Source organism: Schistocerca cancellata, chromosome 8 (assembly GCF_023864275.1).
Source record: "Schistocerca cancellata isolate TAMUIC-IGC-003103 chromosome 8, iqSchCanc2.1, whole genome shotgun sequence".
In the NCBI taxonomy this organism is placed as follows: domain Eukaryota; kingdom Metazoa; phylum Arthropoda; class Insecta; order Orthoptera; family Acrididae; genus Schistocerca; species Schistocerca cancellata.
Window position 1 is genome coordinate 260,849,244 of NC_064633.1, and position 19,320 is coordinate 260,868,563.

General features: G+C 43.1%; 1 protein-coding gene across 1 annotated transcript in view; it reads right to left on the reverse strand.

Annotated features, from left to right (window-relative positions):
- The window catches only part of LOC126095501 (lipase 3-like), a 48,162-nt gene that overhangs the window by 9,299 nt on the left and 19,543 nt on the right, over positions 1 to 19,320 (reverse strand). The window contains exon 4 of the mRNA XM_049910288.1: positions 8,577 to 8,661. Coding sequence (XP_049766245.1) covers positions 8,577 to 8,661 — 85 coding nt within the window. The remainder of the gene's footprint in view (positions 1 to 8,576; positions 8,662 to 19,320) is intronic.

A 19,320-nucleotide genomic window follows, 5' to 3' on the forward strand; every position in this document is an offset into this window, starting at 1 on the left:
TATATTAACACCAGGTGCAGGTTCACTGTGTCTAGGTGTCTAGCTCGCAAACAGGTTGACTGCAAACCCTAGACTGGCCTCCTTGTAACCAACACACAGCCATCACGGACATCGGGGCAGAAACAGCTTTCATCAGAAAACATAACAGACCTCACCCCTGCCCTCCAGTGAGCTCTCGATTGACACCTCTGAAGTCGCGACTGGCGTTGATTTCGGGGTTAGTGCAATGCTCCCTATATGGTTCCTGGATCTGAGCTGTACTTGAAGAAACCAATTTGTAACCGTTGGCCGTATGACTGTGGTACGAACTGCTGCTCAACTGCTGCTGCAGATGTTGTTACGATGCGCCAGAGCCGTACGCCGAAAGCAATGACCCTCATTCTCGGTAGTACCACGCGGTGGTCCGGAGCCAGGTCTTCTTGCTACTGAACACTCCTGTGACCACCGCTGCGAGCGGCCATGTACAGTGACTACATTCCTGCCGGAATCACGTACAATGGCTACATTCCTGGCAAGTCTTTCAGCAATATCGCAAGAAGAAGCTTCAGCTTATGGGTAGCCCTATTACAGGACCTCTTTCAAACACAGTCAAGTGTTGATAATGGTGTCTTTGTCGCCTTAAAGGCATTCTTGACTAACATCAGTTCACCAAGTCCAATCTCAAAGGTAAATATCTATCACGACCGTTACAGCGTGTATTTAATGGAAAACAAGGTTTACATACTCTTAGTGGCGCTCTAGCGCCACTCTTATGCAGCTGTTGCGAAATCTGAATGGACACCATCTTTCAGATGTAGAAACGCGCCTGCCAACTTTGATTAGGTCACACAACTCTTTCTAGGTGCTACGATTTTTTCTTTCATCACTGTATATTTAACATATTTCATTGATATTTCTACATCATTTCACTTGTATCTCTAGGGAATTTGAGTCTGCAGATTTGTTTTTACGCAGCCCAGTGTTTACTAAGTCATATGTCGTGAACTATTTGTTGCATAACGATATACGGTATTTTTGCAAGTACAGCAAAACATGTTGCGAATAGAATTATTGTTAAAAATATAATAAATTAAAAATCCATGCCCTACACGGCAGTAGCTATATGAACAGAGCGAAAATGTAGTAAGGGATAAGAACTCTCTCAAAGGTTTGAAATTATGCATACATCGGAAAAAGTTTTGCATCACCTCGGTTCCGAGAGTTCCGAAACCTGTACTGAAAATTGGAATAGAGATCAACATTTCCGCCCTTTTTATTGCTCATGAAAACCACACATTGCATGTTGTACCATGATACACCGAGACCTACAGAGGTGATGGTCCAGATTGCTGTACACACCGGTGCCTCTAATACCCAGTAGCACGTGCTCTGTATTGATGTATGTCTGTATTCGTTGTGGCATACTATCCACAAGTCCATTAAGGCTCTGTTGGTCCAGATTGTCCCACTCCTCGCGGCGAATCGGTGTAGATCCCTCAAAGTGGTTGGTGGATCACGTCGTCCATAAACAGCCCTTTTCAATCTATCCCACGCATTTTCAATAAGGGTCATGTCTGGAGAACATGCTGGTCACTACAGTCCAGCGATTTCGTTATCCTGAAGGAAGTCATATACAAGATGTGCACGATGGGGACGCGAATTGTCGTCCATGAAGACGAATTCCTCGCCAATATGCTGACGATTGGTTGCACTATCGGTCGGAAGATGGCATTCACGTATCGTACAGCAGTTACAGCGAATTCTAAGACCACCAGCGGCGTATGTCGGCCCCACATAATGCCATCCCAAAACAAAAGAGAACCTCCACCTTGCTGCACTCACTGGACAATGTGTCTAAGGTGTTCAGCCTGAACGGGCAGCATCCAAACACTTCTCCGACGATTGTCTGGTTGAAGACATATGCGACACTAATCGGTGAAGAGAACGTGATGCCAATCCTCAGCGGCCCATTGGGCATGTTGTTGGGCCCATCTGGGGTGTCGTGGTTTCAAAGATGGACCTCGCCATGGACATCGGTAGTGAAGTTCCGCATCATGCAACCTATTGCGCACAGTTTGAGTCGTAACACGACGTCCTGTGGCTGCACGAAAAGCATTATTCAACATGGTGGCGTTGCTGTCAGTGTTCCTCCGAGCCATAATCCCTAGGTAGCGGTCATCCACTGCAGTAGTAGCCCTTGGGCGGCCTGAGCGAGGCATGTCATCGACAGTTCCTGTCTCTCTGTATCACCTCCATGTCCGAACAACGTCTCTTTGGTTCACTACGAGAGGCCTGGACACTTCCCTTGTTGTGAGCCCTTAATAGCACAAAGTGACAATGCGGACGTGATCGAAACGGGGCACTGACAGTCCAGGCATGGCTGAACTACGGACAACACGAGCCGTGTGCCTCCTTCCTGATGGAATGACTTTAACTGAACGGCTGTCGAACCCTCTCCGTGTAATATGCGCTGCTGATATATGGTGTTTTACATCGTTGGGCGGGTTTGGTGATATCTCTGAACAGTCATAAAGGACTGTATCTGTGATACAATATTCACTGTCGACGACTATCTGCAGGAGTTCTTGGAACTGGTGTGATGCAAAACGTTTTTGATGTTGTTGTTGTTGTTGTGGTCTTCAGTCCTGAGACTGGTTTGATGCACCTCTCCATGCTACTCTATCCTGTACAAGCTTCTTCATCTCCCAGTACCTACTGCAACCTACACTCTTCTGAATCTGCTTAGTGTATTCATCTCTTGGTCTCCCTCTACGATTTTTACCCTCCACGCTGCCCTCCAATACTAAATTGCTGATCCCTTGATGCCTCAGGACATGTCCTACCAACCGATCCCTTCTTCTAGTCAAGTTGTGCCACAAACTTCTCTTCTCCCCAATCCTATTCAACACCTCCTCATTAGTTATGTGGTCTACCCATCTAATCTTCAGCATTCTTCTGTAGCACCACATTTCGAAAGCTTCTATTCTCTTCTTCTCTAAACTATTTATCGTCCATGTTTCACTTCCATACATGGTTACACTCCATACAAATACTTTCAGAAACGACTTCCTAACACTTAAATCAATGCTCGATGTTAACAAATTTCTCTTCTTCAGAAACGCTTTCCTTGCCATTGCCAGTCTACATTTTATATCCTCTCTACTTCGACCATCATCAGTTATTTTGCACCCCAAATAGCAAAACTCCTTTACTACTTTAAGTGTCTCATTTCCTAATCTAATACCCTCAACATCACCCGACTTAATTCGACTACATTCCATTATCTTCGTTTTGCTTTTGTTGATGTTCATCTTATATCCTCCTTTCAAGACACTGTCCACTCCGTTCAACTGCTCTTCCAGGTCCTTTGCTGTCTCTGACAGAATTACAATGTCATCGGCGAACCTCAAAGTATTTATTTCTTCTCCATGGATTTTAATACCTACTCCAAATTTTTCTTTTGTTTCCTTTACTGCTTGCTCAATATACAGATTGAATAACATCGGGGAGAGGCTACAAACCTGTCTCACTCCCTTCCCAACCACTGCTTCCCTTTCATGCCCCTCAACTCTTATAACTGCCATTTGGTTTCTATACAAATTGTAAATAGCCCTTCGCTCCCTATATTTTACCCCTGCCACCTTCAGAATTTGAAAGAGAGTATTCCAGTCAACATTGTCAAAAGCTTTCTCTAAATCTACAAATGCTAGAAACGTAGGTTTGCCTTTCCTTAATCTAGCTTCTAAGATAAGCCGTAGGGTCAGTATTGCCTCACGTGTTCCAATATTTCTACGGAATCCAAACTGATCTTCCCCGAGGTCGGCTTCTACTAGTTTTTCCATTCGTCTGTAAAGAATTCGCGTTAGTATTTTGCAGCTGTGACTTATTAAATTGATAGTTCGGTAATTTTCATATCTGTCAACACCTGCTTTCTTCGGGATTGGGATTATTATATTCTTCTTGAAGTCTGAGGGTATTTCGCCAGTCTCATAGATCTTGCTCACCAGATGGTAGTTTTGTCAGGACTGGCTCTCCCAAGGCCGTCTGTAGTTCTAATGGAATGTTGTCTACTCCGGGGGCCTTGTTTCGACTCAGGACTTTCAGTGCTCTGTCAAACTCTTCACGCAGTATCGAATCTCCCATTTCATCTTCATCTACATCCTCTTCCATTTCCATAACGTTTTTGACGTGTGTACTAAAATGCTAGATGAATATCGTCTCGTCGTGAGACACGCTTCTTTTTCATACCCACACCCACTTCTTTCGATGGTAGGTGCTTCTTATCGCTACAGTGGTTATTTTCAAACAGTAGGTGATACGTGCAACAAGTTTTGTTGAAATCGATCCTGTGGTTTAGGTAGGGATGTGGAGCATACTTACAGACATAGATCCACTTTTATTATATCTTGTATTTGTCCAGATATCAGAAAGAAAATACGGTAAAACATATAACATTGATATCCTTTCCAGAATGTCGGAGCACGCACACACACAAATGCAGAGAGATTGTGCAAGTACAAAGCGAATAGACATAAAATCCGGGTAAGTGCGAACAGACTCGCGCTCCGATGGTTCGGTACATATTTAATTATGTATTGTATATAGATAGTCCATCCGCCCCAGGAATCGAGAAGTTAGACGATTTTTGGGATTTTTGCTTTTTTATGATATCGGTACTGACAAGATATCAAAATATGACATAATTGGCCGTACGTTTTACTGGCATTGGCGCAGGTGCTTAATTTTTTTACTCCTCGAAGGGACGGGCGACTGTAGTATGTGTCATGAGTTTGAAGTTGATACGTCTACCCGTTCCTGAGAAAAATGTTCTTAACACATGAACAGACAGATGGATAACATTATAAAAAATTTTGTTCGTCTGATATAACGAAAAATTAGCAATTTTCTAATTTTATTCTTTTACTTGTACTGCAAAGCGTTGCTCCTTGCGAAATTTATGAGTCTTGATCAATGGGAATTATTATCATAAAGGTTTTGATGAGTGAGTTTGCAAGTTAATAAGTATGTGATATAAATAGCCCTATGTTTCGAATTCATTGACTTAGGAACTTAAATGTTTTTCACCGCCAGCAGACCATGAACCTTACTACGTGAAATAAATTTCAGCTTGATACGTCTACTCGTACCTGACAACTACAGTTCTTAACAGACAGACAGATGGACAACGAAGTGATCTTACAAGGGTTCCGTTTTTACCTATTGAGGTACGGAACATTAAAAATGCCGTTTTCGGCACAAACTTGCCTGCAACTAGACGACTTGATAACGGCCATTGAACGAAATCAGTGAGCTGTGTAATATATACTGACTATTGTGCAATTTTCGCTCAGATGAGGGAACAATAACTTCACTTAATACCTATACACACGTTGTGGGTCCGAGTTCGAAGAGAATTTCAGTATATCCGTATGTGTGAACTCTGTCCTTCGAACTCCATAGGCATAGGACACGGACTGTGTGGATAAAATTCTCTCGACATTCCAGCTGCGTCAAGTGATTTAAAATCCACGTTATTTCGGCTGAGTGCTCATCAATCATTGTCAACTGGTGACAGTTTTTCCGTTGCCTCTACCGATCTTATAAAGCAGCGCTGCCTTCTGTGACGTCACTGGTTCCCCCTCCAACGCCCGCTTCAACCTACCGATGGCCGAGTTCCGCGAGCCATACTTACCTGTAAGCTGCCGTCTTTATTGGTGGTGTTATCACAAGGTTGTGGCAACACCCTTATGAAGCCGGTCAACAGCTAAGCAGGACTTGGGACTCGGCAATCGGAAGGTTGAAGTGGGTGCGGCGGGCGTGCAACGAAAACATTACCTTGTGTGGAGTCGGAGTGGCTACCAGTGGCGTCACAGAAGACAGCTTGCCTACATAAGGACGATAGCAGGACTAAAAAAACAGTCATCACATAACGCTGTGCGAGGAGTATTCGGACGAAAGCTCGTAGATTTTAAACCACTCTATGCGGCTGGAAGCTCGAGAGAATTTTATCAAGACATGTTGCTGCGAAACCATGCGTTCATATATGAACCACCCGTTGTCGAATTATTGGGTTTGCTGTGGGTAAATTAAATTTCTTAACAGACTTCAGCCTTAAAAATTACTTTACCATAGCACTCCTACATTGATTTTATGATCATACAGTACAAGAATTCGGCTTACATTGAGGTATCCTGTTCAGTTACGCATACTTTACGTACCACCATATTCTTTCCATTTGCTTGTGGAAATACACTGCTTTTCACAAAATAGGGAATATGATGAAGACATCAGAAAGCGGACAGAACAGAAGCTGGCATTAAAGCATACTGCAACTTATCACAGTAGTGTTTCACGAAACTACGACTTACATGTTATGCTGCTAATCCTCCCTTGTACAGCAAATATATCTGTATACAATGGGTTTATTTAAGCCTTTGAACGTTGTTTTTCTGTTTCAGGACGTAACACTTCTACAATAGAGTCTCACCTCTGATGATCTTATACCATTTCTTTCCTTACATGATAAATTTGCGACAAGTTTAATTCTTAACAGTTGTATCTGCTGTGAGGTGTGTCCATGACGATGGGCACAGTAAGGACTTCAAACTCGTACCGACAATTTGTTCGGAATGTTTGGAATCGCGTAGCTCATTTATTACTCCTCATTTTCCAATCGTTCTTTAATAAATCACCTCATTTCAACTGCATTGTACTTGTTGACTTCCATAGTGATCTGTCTGCTACACAACAATCTTATTGGGAGGCTGAAGTTTTGATTCGCTACCGTCAGATTGAAAGTTCCAGTGAATTATTTTGCCGTGACATTTACCGTTAATGCGACATAAGTAACTTACTTTCCAGTTTTGCCCTTATCATAAACACAAATGTATCATTTTTAACTGCCTACGTGTTTTCCACTACTGCTAAGATTAGGATCCTTCTCAACTCTGTGATGCAGGTCTACTGAAACGTTCGCTCTATTGCTAAATCAAAGATCGTTTGCAAGCCCTGATATACACTTAGTCGTTTGTTCCGAAGGGAGCCTAAATTTCTGCTTAATGAAAGCTGAATCTGATCTGACATGACAGGAACTGTCTGTACTGCGTAAAATTGCTTGGTATAACCAGTCTCTTCGTATATCCACTGTTTTGCAAATATTTACTTTGTCCGCTTTTTTGTGTGATTCACGTTTCCGCATTTGGTTTCTCTTTTATGAATTATTTCCAGAGTTACTAAATGTACGGGAAGTCAAAACCACCTCCTCTTCGCAGCGCCAGAAGAGGTTTGTGGGAGATAACTCCTAGAAAGTAACACTGCAATTCCTGATGCGAGAGCACTGCTCAACTTGCTTCCCGACACTTTCTGTAAATGGCATTCTAAAGCAGCTAAATAACAGCCGATGACCAAATCGAAATACCTCAATGCAGGTAATTTGTTTGATAAAAATTCGGTGTTTTAACTGATATTAGTTACTCTAAATATCCGCAATTCAGACTTTAATAGTTTTTCATTTACTTTCACCTAACAGTGATTCACTATGGTATAATTTATTTAAGACCTTTCCACCATATTGGAATCTGGCTGGTTTATTCCACAACATACCGCCTTTTAACGGTGTTTTGTTTTGACGGACAACGAATGTTGATTCCGAAGTTCTGAGCATTTTTGCTCTGATGTTTTAGTTACGTGAGTACAATATTTTAATATAGTCATGTAAAAGTTGTTAATAGTTTCTTAATTTTTCGAAAAAATCTGAAAATAACTTTAGATAATTTATCATATCAATGAAAGGTTCAGGGTCGTTATTCCTTCTGGATTTATTGTTATACAGAAGATCACCTAAAGATGTGCCTTTTAGTGGTGTGAAACCGATAGTTATCTAAAAGTAAAGGACTAGACACAGCTGAAGCGATTTATTAATATCCAAGATCCTTCAAAGTAGTCACCAGCTTTGTGTATAATCCGTTGCCAGTGACATGGTAGTCGCAGGATACACTTAGCAGAGCCAGTTGTGTTGATAGTTCGAGTGGAGCCGTCTGTTGCCTGACGAATCTCTTTAATAGTTCTGAAGCGAATGCCATGAAGTGCTTCCTTGACCTTAGGCACCAAATCGAAATCACAAGGGCCTAATACATGCGACAGTGGTGTGTGGTACGGCACTTACCAGCCCGACAGATCGAAAAAATCAGTCACAAATTGCGCCATATTCTGCAAAGTGATGAGCAGGTCTTCTAGAAAGCAGCTGTTCATTTTTGGAACACGGTCTACAACCAGTTTAGGGAAAGAAGGAACGACATTTTCTGCTCCACCGCCCATCATTTTGGAGGACAACTGTCGGGCGCATTGGCGTATATTGTAACTGATTTGTTCCATGGATGGGGCTGCAACGTGCAGTATAGCTCATCACACTCCCCAGATTAAGCCCCTGTGACTTCAACTTGATTCCTAAAGTGAAGGAAGCACTTCAAGACACTCGATTCAGAACGGTTTCTAAGATACGTTCTACAGTCTTGATATTTGGCGAGCTGCGCCGTTACTGACAGCGTACCATCTCCTTCCCCTCGAGAGTTTCATACGTAAACTAGCAGTTGACTCACCGCTCTTGATCTCCTGTCCGTAGTGGATGAACTGCCTGCTACCGCCGCCTGCTGGAGCGTGGGCGAGAATCACGGGCAGCATCGTCTGTAATAGGATACGGTCACATATCAGATAAAATGCAGGCGAACACCTTGAGTTGCAACACTGACTTTTGCCCTAAGGGAGTTGGACAACTATCAGAGACAAATTAAATAACATTAGTATTGCCTTGTATTGCCACGGAGAAGGAAAAGTTCGTCTGCGTTCCTGTGGCGACGAACACGCTGAAGTCGTTTCTCGTTAGGCGGCGAGGAACCCACCGTGCACACACCTTTGTGTTCCCCAACTCGTTGACGAGTGTGTGACGACTACCAGCGGAGACGTCCAGTTGTGCAGCGAGCTGTTTGACTGAGTGTGCCCGCCTGTTCCAATATTACGGGAGTCACAGCTGTGTGCGGTCAGTGGGCAAGCAGGAGATCCGACAGGTTTGCGCGACCTCGTAGCGATGATGAGAGACACCTCGCCCGACGACACACCGTGCTTTTGTTCACCGCCGGATCGACGTAGATTTTCTGCAATGGCCTCTGAATATCTGCGATGCTCTGGTTTTCCACCAATAGAAACTCAATGACAGCTATCTGCTTGTAACCCACCTCTGTCACAGATGTCATTTTAAAGGCTACATACAGCACTGCCAGGTATCGGATATTCATGAAACTATAGCAGCTGAAGTGTGAATATTCTACGAAGTCCCACGACAAATTCCGTATTTTTCAATCGAAAATGGCAGACGAAAAAAATGTGTTTCATTAATCATCTTGGTGTTGAAGCTCTTTTGTCAGTGTTTGCTTTAAAAATATGTATGTTTTTGGATGGCGTCCGCCTTTAGCAAAACACAATTTGCTTTTTTACCCCAAACATGTTTCAATGCGATTGCATTGATGATGCTGTTGGCCGAGCGGTTCTAGGCGCTACAGTATGGAACCGCGCGACTGCTACGGTCGCATGTTCGAATCCTGCCTCGGGCATGGGTGTGTGTGATGTCCTTAGGTTAGTTAGGTTTAAGTAGTTCTAAGTTCTAGGGGACTGATGACCTCAGAAGTTAGGTCCCATAGTGCTCAGAGCCATTTGAACCATTTTTGATGATGCTGCAACCGCAGTGAAACATGTTTGGGATAAAAAAACAAAATTGTGTTTTGCTAAATGCGGACCCCACCCAAAAACATATGTATTGTTTCCTTTAATTTACGTCTATGATCACAAATTTTTTTGTTAACAAAAAAATTTGTGACCATATACGTAAATTCAAGGAAACTTATTACATACACGGGTCACTGTTTTTCGCGACGATGTCGCAGCTTGAGAAACATACAGGGTGTTTCAAAAATGACCGGTATATTTGAAACGGCAATACAAACTAAACGAGCAGCGATAGAAATACACCGTTTGTTGCAATATGCTTGGGACAACAGTACATTTTCAGGCAGACAAACTTTCGAAATTACAGTAGTTACAATTTTCAACAACAGATGGCGCTGCGGTCTGGGAAACTCTATAGTACGATATTTTCCACATATCCACCATGCGTAGCAATAATATGGCGTAGTCTCTGAATGAAATTACCAGAAACCTTTGACAACGTGTCTGGCGGAATGGCTTCACATGCAGATGAGATGTACTGCTTCAGCTGTTCAATTGTTTCTGGATTCTGGCGGTACACCTGGTCTTTCAAGTGTCCCCACAGAAAGAAGTCACAGGGGTTCATGTCTGGCGAATAGGGAGGCCAATCCACGCCGGCTCCTGTATGTTTCGGATAGCCCAAAGCAATCACACGATCATCGAAATATTCATTCAGGAAATTAAAGACGTCGGCCGTGCGATGTGGCCGGGCACCATCTTGCATAAACCACGAGGTGTTCGCAGTGTCGTCTAAGGCAGTTTGTACCGCCACAAATTCACGAAGAATGTCCAGATAGCGTGATGCAGTAATCGTTTCGGATCTGAAAAATGGGCCAATGATTCCTTTGGAAGAAATGACGGCCCAGACCAGTACTTTTTGAGGATGCAGGGACGATGGGACTGCAACATGGGGCTTTTCGGTTCCCCATATGCGCCAGTTCTGTTTATTGACGAAGCCGTCCAGGTGAAAATAAGCTTCGTCAGTAAACCAAATGCTGCCCACATGCATATCGCCGTCATCAATCCTGTGCACTATATCGTTAGCGAATGTCTCTCGTGCAGCAATGGTAGCGGCGCTGAGGGGTTGCCGCGTTTGAATTTTGTATGGATAGAGGTGTAAACTCTGGCGCATGAGACGATACGTGGACGTTGGCGTCATTTGGACCGCAGCTGCAACACGGCGAACGGAAACCCGAAGCCGCTGTTGGATCACCTGCTGCACTAGCTGCGCGTTGCCCTCTGTGGTTGCCGTACGCGGTTGCCCTACCTTTCCAGCACGTTCATCCGTCACGTTCCCAGTCCGTTGAAATTTTTCAAACAGATTCTTTATTGTATCGCTTTTCGGTCCTTTGGTTACATTAAACCTCCTTTGAAAACTTCGTCTTGTTGCAACAACACTGTGTTCTAGGCGGTGGAATTCCAACACCAGAAAAATCCTCTGTTCTAAGGAATAAACCATGTTGTCCACAGCACACTTGCACGTTGTGAACAGCACACGCTTACAGCAGAAAGACGACGTACAGAATGGCGCACCCACAGACTGTGTTGTCTTCTATATCTTTCACATCACTTGCAGCGCCATCTGTTGTTGAAAATTGTAACTACTGTAATTTCGAAAGTTTGTCCGCCTGAAAATGTACTGTTGTCCCAAGCATATTGCAACAAACGGTGTATTTCTATCGCTGCTCGTTTAGTTTTTATTGCCGTTTCAAATATACCGGTCATTTTTGAAACACCCTGTATGTATTGTGTTTAATTACTTATTTGACGTCCCACGTAGATAAACTGCATAAAAACCGTTTTCTACTTGTAAGCGATAGTGGGGTGAATACTTCCAAAGTTAATTAGACTTACGTAAAGTGGTTCAGTTTACCTGACATAATCGAATCGTTGCGCTCAAAAATAAAGAACTGGGATTGGTTCGTGCTTCCAGCTTTCAACTTCCAGCATAACTAGCTGCATGGCAGTGACTCTGAATGAACACTTTTTTTCAGTATAGTCTTGGATTAGGTGACAAAGAAGGTATTGTTTGGTAGTGGTTACGGAATTGGGGATGAAGAAATAGAAATCATTTGGTATGCTAACGATGCAGTCCTGCTGGCAAATAGTGAAGATTACCTTTATAAGCTTTTACATATATTTATCTTGGCAGTTAAAAACCTAAATGCCGTCATATCAGCTCAAAATATATGACCATACTTATGGAAACGATTAGACGCATGCTGGAGATGGAAGGAAAACTTATTCAACAGGTAATTAAATCTTTCAAACTCAACCATCCAGCAGTTTAAATGTCAAAAAAGAAGTTAGAAAGCATGTAGCAAAAGCAAACAATGTAGCAGGATGTTTAGATGGCACTATACGGACGGAAAAAAGGCTATACCAAGAACGAGTTGTGCGACATAACTGAAAGTTGGTAGGTGTCTTTCTACTTCTGCAAGATGATGGCTATTGAAATTTCGCGGCAATCGCATATGAGTAGCGCTAGTAGCACCACGAAGTGGATGCAAATCAAGTTTTCTTTAAATACACGCTGTAACGGTCGTGAACGTTTTTTACCTTTGAGATAGGACGTGGTGAGTTAATGTTAGTCAAGAATGCTTTTAAGGCGACAAAGACGCCATTATCAACACCTCACTGTGTTTGAACGATGTCGTGTAACAAGGGTACGAAAAGCTGGATGTTCATTTCATTGTAATTTCATTCTAACGAGCTGCTTGGTCACCGATGGTATCTGTTCTTTCGGACATGTCCGAAAGAACAGATACCATCTTAGTAAATATATAGTTAAGGCTCACCGGCCACTTGACCATCTTCTTCTTCTGTGCGAATGCACACACAGTGCCCGAACTCTTACGGGAATCGGCAACGCGCCGCGAGTAATGAGTATAATGGGCGGGGGCACTACGAATGTAGTGCGGGACAATATGTTGAGAATGTGGGTTTCGCGGGAGGCGTGCCAGAGATAAATCCCTGCAGTCGCGCTATCCTCTGTGTCCTCGGTGGCTCAGGCGGATAGAGCGTCTGCCATGTAAGCAGGAAATCCAGGGTCCGAGTCCCGGTCGGGGCACACTTTTTCATCTGTCCCCGTTGGCGTATGTCAACGCCTATAAGCAGCTAAGGGGGTTCATTTCATTGTAATTTAATTTGTTCCTTCTGCGACACTGCAGAAAGACCTGACAGGTATATAACCACTGCACATGGATTGCTGGCAATGGTGGTCACGAGAATGTAAGGTTGCAAGAAGACTGGGCTCTGGACTGCCATGTGGCACCGTCGAGAGAGACAATCATCGTGTTCGGCGTGGAGCTTTGGCATATAGTACTGCGTCTGCTGCAGCAATTTGAGCTGCAGCAGTTGGCACCACAGTGACGCAACGAACTGTTAAAAATCGATTATTTCAATGGCCGATCCAGACGCCCTGTACCATGTATTCCATTGACCCCATTGCCACTTGCACCATCAGTCGCATCAAGCAAGAGGTCATTGTAGGGCAGGCTGGAGGTCTTTTGCACTTTCTGATTAAAGCCGGTTCTGCATTGATGCCAGTGAGGGCCTTCTGTTGGTCACAAGGAGACTAGTTGAGGGCACGTGACCAACCTGTCTGCTTCCTACACTTGACCGACACTTGGAGTTACAGTCTGTGGTGCGATTTCGAGTGACAGCAGAAGCACTCTTGTGGTTATTCCACCCACCCTGAATGCAAATTTGTTCGCCTTTCTGGTGACTCGACCTGTTGTGCTGCAATTCAGTAACAGCATTCCATGGGGTGTTTTCCAACAGGATAACGCTGTCGTAATTCAGCATGCTCTACAGAGTGTCGACGCGTTTCCTTGGCCTACTTGATCACCAGATCTGTCTACTCTGGAGCATATATGGGACATCAGACCAACGAAGTGTGTTAGAATGGAACTCGATACCACAAATTGACATCTGGCACCTTTGCAACGTAATGCATTTACGTTTGCATGTTTCTATTCAACATTCTTGTGGTTAACCGGTTATTAAGGTACCAGCATTTCTCATTTGCAATATCTAATGTTGAACTTACATTTACCTGTGATCTTGCAGTGTTACTCACTGAAATAGGGAAAAGTATTCCCGAGATTTCATTACTCAACATTAATTATTTTTTGGTGTTGAATTTTTTTCGGTAAGGTATTTGGAAAAACAAACATATAGGAAAATATGCAAAGACAAGAACATAAAAAAACAATAGTAAGACCAGTTATGACATAACACAGCTTTCACAAGACTTGAACGATCAAAAACTAGAATAGTTTCGGAACCCATGGAAATGAAACTTCTGCGAAGGCTTACAGGGAACACAATGAGAAGTAGAGAGAGTAGTTTAAGCATTAGTAAAGGATAAGTGGACTCCTTTAATGAACGAGTACATAAGAGAAAGCATGGCTGGAACGAACACATAGTCAGTGTGGATGAATGGAATATTGCGAAAATCCTAAGAAACAAATCACCAGCCTAGAAGAAATACTGGCCGTTCAGGGGAAAGATGGAGTCACAAACTCAGGGTAGACTGGAAAGTACTGAAGGAAACATGTTCCAGCCAAAGAAGAATGGAAGAGGAGGAAGACGAAGAAGAATTTGATACCTACGAAATTAAACACGAAACACAATTAACTCATTTTATTACATTAAGGAGAATTATAAGTATTTTGACAAATGTTGAGGAATGGTAAACTAATACCTTGGCAAGCATGTACTTAGAACTTGGAATTTGATTTAAATAAATGCGAATCAGCAGAAAACAGTTGTATTTCCGGAGGTCATACTTTCATTGTCGAAAAGTTGGTGTGTAAAGACAGAAATCTCTACAGAATGGTATGCATTTGCATCTATGGGCGGAATTGAAACCATTTTGGTCCTTAAATTGGAAGCAAGTCTTCAGAATGAAGCTTGAAATTACTGAATCTCAGTAAAAATGACTCTACTGTTCGTCTCGCTTTTGATCCTACCATTTTAATTTACATGTGAAGACTGAAGTAACTGCAAAATTAGTTTCGTATCAAAACTCACATCTGCGTCTAAGTTCGAATCAGCCGAAAAATTGTCTAGGTCCTAGGTCGCAAAGTCTACTCGAAGAGGCATCTGGAAGGGGCGGTTCGTACGAAGGAATTGTCTTGTAATGGCTACTGCCTGCAAAGAGACGACTGAAGAGTTACTGATCCCCGTCTGCTTTACAAGGAAGACTTGTGTCTTTGGATTTGTCTGTCGCCACATCACTTTGATTGGCTAAGCAACAGATAATCCGAGCGCTGATAAGTGGAAATTTCCCTTGAAAGACGCTAGCCTTCTACCCTTAAGCCGTCGGCACACTGACCGTGCATCCGAACGTTGAGCGTTGAGCTGCCGAGTGTCTGACGTCATAGCCTGGAATAGCACGTTCGGGAGTCTTTCCGAACGTGCAGAGCAATATCTGGCACGTCAGATTTTCTGACAAGGGAACCTCCCCATCGCACCCCCCTCAGATTTAGTCATAAGTTCGCACAGTGCATAGGCCTTGAAAAACTGAACACAGATCAATCGAGAAAACAAGAAGAAATTGTGTGAAACCATGAAAAAAATAAGCAAAATATACAAACTGAGTAGTCAATGTGTAAGATATGCAACATCAAGGATGCTCTGAGCCCAAGAGCGCTGTGATCCCGTGGTTAGCGTGAGCAGCTGGGGAACGGGAGGTCCTTGGTTCAAATCTCTCCTCGAGTGAAAAGTTTAATTTTTTATTTTCACAAAGTTATGATCTGTCCGTTCGTTCATTGACGTCTCTGTTGACCGTAATAAGTTTAGTGTCTGTTTTTTGCGACCGCACCGCAAAACCGTGCGATTAGTAGACGAAAGGACGTGCCTCTCCAATGGGAACCGAAAACATTTGATCGCAAGGTCATAGGCCCACCGATTCCTCCACAGGAAAACACGTCTGATACATTCTATACGACACTGGTGACGCCATGTGCGTCACATAACAGGAATATGTTGTCGACCCACCTAACTTGTACACTTGGCGAATGGGTAAAAAGATTCTTCTACCTTGCCCGATTTAGGTTTTCTTGTGGATGTGATAATCACTCCCAAAAAAGTGATGAAAACATAAGAGTTTGTCACATAAACTACAACAAATGAATGCAACAGTTTCACAGTCGCACAGTTTTCCCTGTGCTCTGTCAAAACATATGTTTTTAAAGTTTTCAAATTTTTCCGTTTAGGTGTAGCGTCCCCATACTACGGCGCAGTTACCTCGCATCGGACGGACGGACGGACAGATAATAATTGTCTGAAAATAAAAAATAAAACTTTTCACTCGAGGGAAGACTGAACCAAGGACCTCTCGTTCCGCAGCTGCTCACGCTAACCACGAGGCCACGACGTTACTGGGCGCACAGTTGCCTTGATGTTGCCTATCTTGCGCATGGACTACTCAGTTTGTAATTTTGCTTACTTTTTTCATAGTTCCACACAACTTCTTCCTGTTTTCTCGATTTATGTGTGTTCAGTTTTTCAAGGCCTATCCACTGTGCCAACTTATAACTAAATCTGAGGGGGGGGGGGGGGTGCGCGATGGGGAGGTTCCCTTGTGAGGGTGCGTCTGAGCGTTGACCAATGGCAACGCCACCTACGTCACACGCACAGCGTCTCCCTTCAGTACAGAGTTGTGAGGCGCCATATTGGAATTCATTTCAAGCCTATATGTATATATGCCGTTCCTGAGCACCAGCAAATTGAGAATCACTGGAAAACCCGTTGTTAATTGTGAGATTCGTTCCAATAAAATAATGAGAAACATCATATTCGTGGCAAAAGAATTATTGTAACTTGCGTATTATGAGAGTAGGCTATTTGAAGGCAGCGATACACTGAAAATCCACCCAAAACGCATTGTTCTTGGTACAACTTATTATAATTAAATTTCAATTAAGAACATATTTACGATTAAGGTTTTCAGCATGGGGTAACAAACAATGTTTAGTAAGCAGTGGTGTGATGATTGTGTAGCGTAATGCGTAGCGTCATTGTGCCGTAATGATTTGTTTGTTGGGGCGGTGGTTAGCGTCTTGCCACTTCCTAATTTTTTTCCTAACATTCGCGTTTTTACTAGGTTCTGATAGTTTATTATTAGTTTAATGTAAGTATATACTATAATATTTGATGTTTCGTAAATGTAAGTTCACCTTTTTTTGAGGGGTGACTTTGTTCGGTTAGCTTAACCTACAGGACAGCTTGCGCTACTTGTATAAATATGTTTTGCTCCTTTTTCTTTTACGCTTCGTAATTCACATGTTACAAAGATTCTGCTACTGGGTAAGAACAGTGATAAAGTAAGACTGACCTTCGGGTTTTACTAAAATGTGGGAATGATGATATAATGTTTATCTTATGAGGAGAAGTATTCCAAATTTGTACCGCACTGTTTGTAATGGAACTTTTATAAAACTGTCTCCTTATTGATTGGACGTGGTACTTTCTTTTCGTGGACGATGGAGGAAATGTGCGTTTTAAAAGACCTAACGTGGGAAATTTACGCGCGCCCGTTGAGTAAACAGTGCGTTTTACGAACTAGAAACATCCCTCAACTGCCGCTGGAGTGCGTTGCGATCGTGTATACCACGTTGGGGCCCACGTTCCGTATGCACAAGTCGCATCTTTCCTGAGTGTTCAGCAGCACATTGGACTAGACACGCTCAACGTTAACGTTCAACAGCACGGACCGTGTGCCGACGGCTTTAGGGTGCGTTCACACAGCGCACCGGTCCAGACAGTGATGCACCCGAATATCAAATCCCTTACGGTGTTCACACTGGCGAGAGAGCGACGAAGGCACTCCGAGAGCACCACGAAAGAAGAAAATCAGAAGATGTACATGTTCAGCCAACAAATGGTTACAGTTCCAGACAAATTGGACGATTTATTCAAGAGAAAGATCTTCACTAATTAAGCAAGTGATTAACGCTTTGGTCCATCTGTAGCTCTCATGCAAGCAGTTATTCGGCTTCGCATTGATTGGTGAGTTGTTGGATGTCTAATTGGAGCATTAGATTGTCAAAATCTCGAGCCGGTTTGAGGGCCCTGCCCTAAATGCTGCAAACTTTCTCAAATGGGGAGACGTCCAGCGACCCTGCTGGTCCGGGCAAGCACGAAGACACTAATTGCACACCACACTCCTGTTTTCACTCAGTGCAGAAGATCTTGATGTAAATGTTGAGAATTTTCGGATATCCAGCATTGGTTGTTCAATGAGTTTATGTTCCCTGATAAATTCAGCCGTGCATCATGAGCTAAATGCTCTCTTCAGCAACGTCCTCACCATTTATTGACCGCCACAGCTGCTAGCAGTACTGACAGGGTCGAGCAAAAGTAACCCAATAAAACAGTCGATGCACTACCGTTACTCTGTGGGCCTTCACTTTAAGTCTGTGTATAGCTCTGACATGGTTGTTACTGACAGCAGTCTGAAGTGTTAAATGACGAAACCATTTTCTTCGAGTCCTTTTCAGACTGCTTCGAACTCTTATAGTTCGTTATCAGTTAAAGGCGATATCCCCTCTGTCGGAGCGCAATGTGGTCACTGCAGTCTGCCTAAGGATGTGTTAGACCCCACGGAACGCTGAGACAGCAGTTGTTCGTGAATCCCCTGTATCTTATGTTCCGGTTGCGAACTGTAGTGCAAGTAAACGATTCTTTTCAATGTGGATATAATATCTTTCAGTGTAGTTCGTAGAATACCATATCGGTATCCTCACTGAGACCGATATTAGAAGCTCGTTTCCAGTGGCTGTGAAATCTTAGAATTAAGCGACAACGTCTGGGTGCTCGAGACATTGAAGTGAGGCACACGGTGGCGAGTGACCAGGTGACACGGTCACGCTGCATCCCAGAAGAGCAGAAAACATGTGATTTTGAAGTATAAAGGGCTTGACAATGTTGACTGGAATACTCTCTTTCAAATTCTGAAGCTGGCAGGGGTAAAATACAGGGAGCGAAAGGCTATTTACAATTTGTATAGAAACCAGATGGCAGATATAAGAGTCGACGGACATCAAAAAGAAGCAGTGGTTGGGAAAGGAGTGAGATAGGGTTGTAGCCTCTCCAAGATGTTATTAGATCTGTATATTGAGCAAGCAGTAAAGGAAACAAAAGAAAGATTCGGAGTAGGTATTAAAATCCATGGAGAAGAAATAAAAACTTCGAGGTTTGCCGATAACATTGTAATTCTGTCAGAGACAGCAAAGGACTTGGAAGAGCAGTTGAACAGAATGGACAGTGTCTCGAAAGGAGGATATAAGATGAACATCAACAAAAGCAAAAGTAGGATAATGGAATGTAGTCGAATTAAGTCGGGTGATGCTGAGGGAATTAGATTAAGAAATGAGACACTTAAAGGAGTTTTGCTATTTGGGGAGCAAAATAACTGATGATGGTCGAAGTAGAGAGGATATAAAATGTAGACTGGCAGTGGCAAGGAAAGCGTTTCTTAAAAAGAGAAATTTGTTAACATCGAATATAGATTTAAGCGTCAGGAAGTCGTTTCTGAAAGTATTTGTATGGAAGTGAAACATGGACGATAAATAG